The 5,517-nt window shown below is 36.5% G+C and overlaps 1 protein-coding gene across 1 annotated transcript; it reads right to left on the bottom strand.

Moving 5' to 3' along the window:
- Positions 1 to 603: 603 nt before the first annotated feature.
- On the bottom strand, positions 604 to 5,186 carry LOC141596105 (uncharacterized). The gene is made up of 12 exons (XM_074416145.1): positions 5,010 to 5,186; positions 4,646 to 4,804; positions 4,504 to 4,541; positions 3,969 to 4,077; positions 3,847 to 3,870; positions 3,639 to 3,707; positions 3,326 to 3,364; positions 3,117 to 3,228; positions 2,947 to 3,004; positions 2,275 to 2,390; positions 2,104 to 2,161; positions 604 to 1,314 (listed from the first exon to the last, which is right to left on the bottom strand). The coding sequence occupies exons 2-12, from the start codon at positions 4,793 to 4,795 to the stop codon at positions 948 to 950; spliced, it is 1,140 nt and encodes a 379-aa protein (XP_074272246.1). The 5' UTR covers positions 4,796 to 4,804; positions 5,010 to 5,186; the 3' UTR covers positions 604 to 947.
- Positions 5,187 to 5,517: the final 331 nt, after the last annotated feature.

The raw sequence follows: 5,517 nt of genomic DNA, 5'->3' as shown, positions 1-5,517 counted from the left end.
TGTCCAACTTGGCAGACACTTCTTGGTTAACTTTTGCCCTCGCATCCCGTACGGCCTTTTTAGCGGCTCGTCTAGCCTCCTTGTACTTTTCAAAGTAAATTTATTTAATGAAAAAAAATTTAATGGTAAGTAGAGGTAGCCCGGGCGAAGCCGGGCACCAATAGTAGTGATGTAAGAAAGTGGAATGCGGAGTGGATGTAAATTGTGGTTGAAGGAGTATTTTTATTATAAATTGAAAAGTTGACGATGAGAGAGCATCAGAGCACTCATGAGTCATGAGAGAGTGAGATGAGGAAGAGAGTTAGCATGGTTGGAAATGCTCGTAATAGATGGATGAAACTCGAAATTGCATGGGGCGTTCAAAGAAAATCTGGGCATCCTTGGAACAGGTAGAGTAATCAGGATGCATACTGGGCACATCAAGTTTGGAACATGTCAATCGACTCCGCGGCAAGCGAGCTCCATACTTTTCCCCTGCAATGGAGACAGACTCAAATTCTAGTGACAGGGCACTTACTGCAACCTATCCATGAGAATAACCCCAACCGAGTCTTGGATTCTTGGTGTCCTGCGTAAGCATACGACGGGTATATCAATGATCCATTGCCAGACTGAAAGACTATAATATTTGGGGTAACCAAAAAAGTTTGCAAATACACATTCTACAGCCATTACTGCGGGTGGCTAAATTTATATCAAGACCAACGGAACATGCTAAGTAGACTGTTTTTAAGACCAGTTTTAGATCATCATAGGGTTCGAGAGAGAGATACTAGTAACTAAACCAAGGAGAAATGCTGTTAATGTCGCTAGCTGCATACATATTACAGTTCAGAAAAACCAGTAGTTGACAGAAATAATTACTACAGCAATAGGTACAGACATCAGACTGATGATCTTTGTGGGTGACGGGAATTGTTCACATTAACGGGTCGTCTGGGGTCTGCTCAACTGGGTCTCCTCATTTTGACGTTCACTGGCATATCCTTGTAGGACTGTATCTTTTCAGCAGCTTTGCGTGTTGGCCTTCCGATGGAAGTTCTTTGAGGCGGTAGTGTGGGTTTCAGTGATTGTGAAAGAGGCTCCTCCTTATCAGAGATTGATGAACGAGAAGGCTCCTCCCTATCGGAGACTGGTGAAAGAGAAGGCTCTTTCTTATCGGAGACCGATGAAAGAGAAGGCTCCTCCCTATCGCAGATTGGTGAACGAGGCCCCTCCAGGGACTGACTCGTAGGGGCATTAACATCTATCTCATACAAGTCTGCATCTGATTCCTGGGGTTTCAACCGAACTGATTGCCTTCTCAAACACCGCCTGAATTCACACCAGACAAAAAAAAACACATTAAATCTTCAGAATGACCTCGGTTAAAATGTGTATACACATAGCTGAAATCATTGCAACATGTATATACAATTGCTAATATGTATGTCTGATATAATGTGTTCTTAGTCTGTGAGTACTGGTTACAGACATAGTATTACATCAGAAACCTGCCCCACCAAATTACAACCATTTTACAATGGTTTTGAGATGGTATGAGCCGTACTTATAGCAAATGACTAAATCAAGCCACGACGGCTAATTCCACAGGAAGAGTGAAACCAATATTTAGTACTGCTTTCATCCTATTCATCTCACAAAATACAACCAGTTCAAGTTTCTAAAATTGACAGCATGAAAATATTACTTAAATCAATCATCACATAATTTATATTGTAATAAATTTTTAAAATGGTGAAGTTAAATTTGTAAAGGAGGTAGTACTATGACACGCGCGCGCGCACACACACACACTGACAGACAAAAAAAAAAAAAAAAAAAAAAAAAAAAAAAAAGATTTCTGCAATGAGAAGTTAGACTTGAGATTTCAACTTGTAGTCAAAACAATAATAAGGAAAGATAAAAAGTTTCATCACTTCCATGAGGGTTCTCCTTTCCCTGAAGTAGTATACAAGTTTTCATATTGTCGAGACAATTACATAAGAACAAATCACATAAATGTCTTATGTCCTGCATTTCCATCAGTACTTGAAACTTACACGAGTTGAATTTGAGCTATTTAATAACGTTAAAAATCACAAATTTAAACTTCTCACTTACCTTTTGTTTTCAGCTAGCTCCTTATCGACATCTTGTTGAGAGTTTGTAGCTCCTAATGCTGTAATAATTGCACATGAATGTGTTAACGCAGAAAGTATTTGAACTTAAGAGCAGCTACATGATAACAATTTTACAAGTATGACAGATTCAGATGTCGTGGAGCCAACTTACACTGGCTTCTGGTTACACGTTCTCTTTTGGTTTTGGAAACTCTATTCTCATTGTTATCGTTGGCCTGCTTTGGTTGATCGACATCTGCCTTTTCAGATTTAATCTTCCCTTCCTTCCTATTTATCTCACAAAATACAACCGGTTCAAGTTTATAAAATTGACAGCACGAAAATATTACTTAAATCAATCATCACATAATTTACATTGTTATAAATTTTTCAGGAAAGTTGACAATGGTCGACTGCTATAGTCAAAATGGAGAAGTTAAATTTGTAAAGAAGGTAGTACTATGATTCTATGAGTATAACTGTATAACAACAGAAAAAAAAACACTAAAAAATAAGAATAAAAATAATAATAACAGATTTCTGAAATGAGAAGTTAGACTTAGACCTCAACTTGCAGCCAAACCAATCATCACTGTTCTATGATTCTAGTCGTGTATAAACAAAACATTGTTCAACAAGTTTCATCACTGCCATGAGGGTTCCCCATCCCATGGAGTAATATACAAATTTTCATATCGTCGAAGATGAAGAAATGAGACAATTATGTAACCACACATCACATAAATGTCCTGCATTTCCGATCCATCCGTACTTGAAACTTACACAAGTTGAATTTGAGCTATGGAATAACGTCAAAACCAACAAATTTAAACTTCTCACTGACCTTTTGTTTTCAGCTATCTCCTTATTGACATCTTGTTGAGAATTTGTAGCTCCTAATGCTGTAATAATTCCACATGAATTTGTTAACGCAAAACGTATTCGAACTTAAGAGCAACTACACAATAACAAATATAAGTATAACAGATTTAGATTGTCTCGGAGGAAACTTACACTGGCTTCTTATTACACGTCCTCTTTTGGTTTTAGAAACTCTATTCTCATTGTTATCGTTGGCCTGCTTTGGTTGATCCACATCTTCCTTTTCAGGTTTAGTCTTCCCTTCCTTCATTGAGCCAAATTGAAGATAATGACAAACAAGTTAGGCGAAAAAAAAGGTATCAACATTATCTTGCAATACCGCCATATATTTGCTTATTTACCAGCTTGATGTTTACTTCAGCTTGCATCTTTTCTTCCACCTTGAATAGAGCGAAAAAAATAGAATAAGCACATGTATTAAAAGGTTCATGAGATGTATGACTTATCAAAACATAAGATGTCAATATAATAGCTTCCGCCACTTTTCATACACGATAATCTCAACCATTCACGTTAAGACATGAAAGTTGGACAAAGTAAGCTGTCCCCTAATTTAAATAAGATGGAAACACATGATCCAAGATCGGGTTATTTCCCTCTCTTTAGTTGTTTAAGCTTTCCGATAAAATTCATAAAATCAGAAGCATAACACACCTGTGCGTCGTGCATCTTAGCTTTATATAAGGCATCCTTGCACGCAAGATCATGTTGTAGGGCTTTCAACTGGTCGAAAAATCAACAAAAGCAATGCATCAAATTCTACAAAGTCAGATAAAAGTTGTGGCTTCATTCATGAACTACAGAAAGACAAATCAAAGAAGAAATTTTATCTTTTAATCACTCTTCAGTTGATCATACTTACCCTATCCTTACTCATGTTGAGTTCCTGCATACATTCAACAAGAAATAGTATCAGTGCTTCTGCAGACTGTCAGTAACGAATATAAACCAACGGTTGTGTGGTAAGAATAAGTAAAGACCAACCGCTAACATCTGTGAATTGCTTTGAGCAAGTTGCCAATTCTGCAATTGTGTTCTCCGAAGATTGCCTCTCAGTTTTTCCAGCTCAACTCCATTTGACTCGATGATTTTGCTTAACAATGGTTAATGAAATCAAACAATGGCATATTCTGAGTATTTGAACTACCAGAATCAGCTAAGCTTAAACTACAACCATCCCAACCACACTGAAAAATCGGCATCAATCCCATCATATACCCAAAAGAAGCGAGTCAGTCACCTACCCATTGGGCTTGAAGAGTGGTGGTTAGTGCACAGGCTCCCCCGTACCGTGTGCTGAAATTCCACTTGGTGAGTTTTTGGGGAGTTATTGAGATTGTCAGGATTGGAACTCGTGACCTATGGTCACGCTGGCTGAGGTCCAACTATTATAATTATTCCTATTAGTATTCAACCATCCCGTCACATATTTTGGGAAATGTAAAGAATCCAACTAAACGGGGCAACTATACCCTAGTTTTTGCTCTAAAAAATGGCATCATACATTAAAAAAGGATACTCTTTTTCTTCTATGAGCTTAGACATGACAGCATTTTCCTGAATCGTAGAGAAAAACAAAACAAACAGATAAAAATGAAGATAATCCACAAAAACAAGAACAATTGATTAAAACAAATAAATAAAAATAAACGATTAAGTACCTTGAGAAGGATTTGAACATAATTGTTGGTAGAATCATCATGATTGTAATTGAGTAGATCTTTAAAAGGGGATTTGGGATTAGATTGAATGTTAGTAATATCCGACAATTTCTTCTTGACCCGGCTACCAAACGACGAACCCTTAATCATTTTATCGCCCTTCATAGTCAAAAACCCCATCAAATTACATCCAAAATTCAAACTAATTAACAATAATAATAATAATAAAATCCGCAGACATTAAAGTTGAAAGTGAGAATTGTGGGTTATGTATGTATAAATAAGAAGCGAAATGAAAAGAGCGGCAAAAGTAAAGAAAATGAAGGATTTGAAATTGGGGGAAATTGAAATACAAGTTACGTACCGAGGAAATGCGTAAGCTTCAAATTAAAGAGATGGAATTAAATTGGGGAAAAAGAGAAGGAATCTGCAATTAAGTGTGTGATTGAGAATAAAGTGTGAGAATCCAAAGTAGTGAGTGTTGAGGATGAAGTAAAGAGGGGTTTGATTATAAAGTTCTAACCGTTTGAATTTGTGTTTTGAATTTTATTTATGCCTTCTCCGCTATGCGCTCTGCCATTTTAGTACTCGGATAGCCTTTGTTTTATCAATTAATCTCATTGCTCATTGCATTTGCAGGCGGGTATATCCGTCTAAATATCTAGACGGCTCAAATATGTTACCATTTTTATAATAAAATAATCCTCACCATCTTATTTGTTGTTTGAAAGTGGTGATATATTTGACCGGTTTACAAATTAAGATTTTGTGTTTGTTTTATTTACTAGTCTTAAACTCGTGAAAGAATACATGAGTTTATTTTTTATTATTTTTTTTTGAAAGAAAAGAACATTTCAAAGAACGTCATACAG

The sequence above is a fragment of the Silene latifolia genome, chromosome 1 (assembly GCF_048544455.1).
Source record: "Silene latifolia isolate original U9 population chromosome 1, ASM4854445v1, whole genome shotgun sequence".
NCBI lineage: Eukaryota > Viridiplantae > Streptophyta > Magnoliopsida > Caryophyllales > Caryophyllaceae > Silene > Silene latifolia.
The sequence above is the reverse complement of the archived record's forward strand: the minus strand, read 5'-3'. Positions and strand labels throughout refer to the sequence as shown.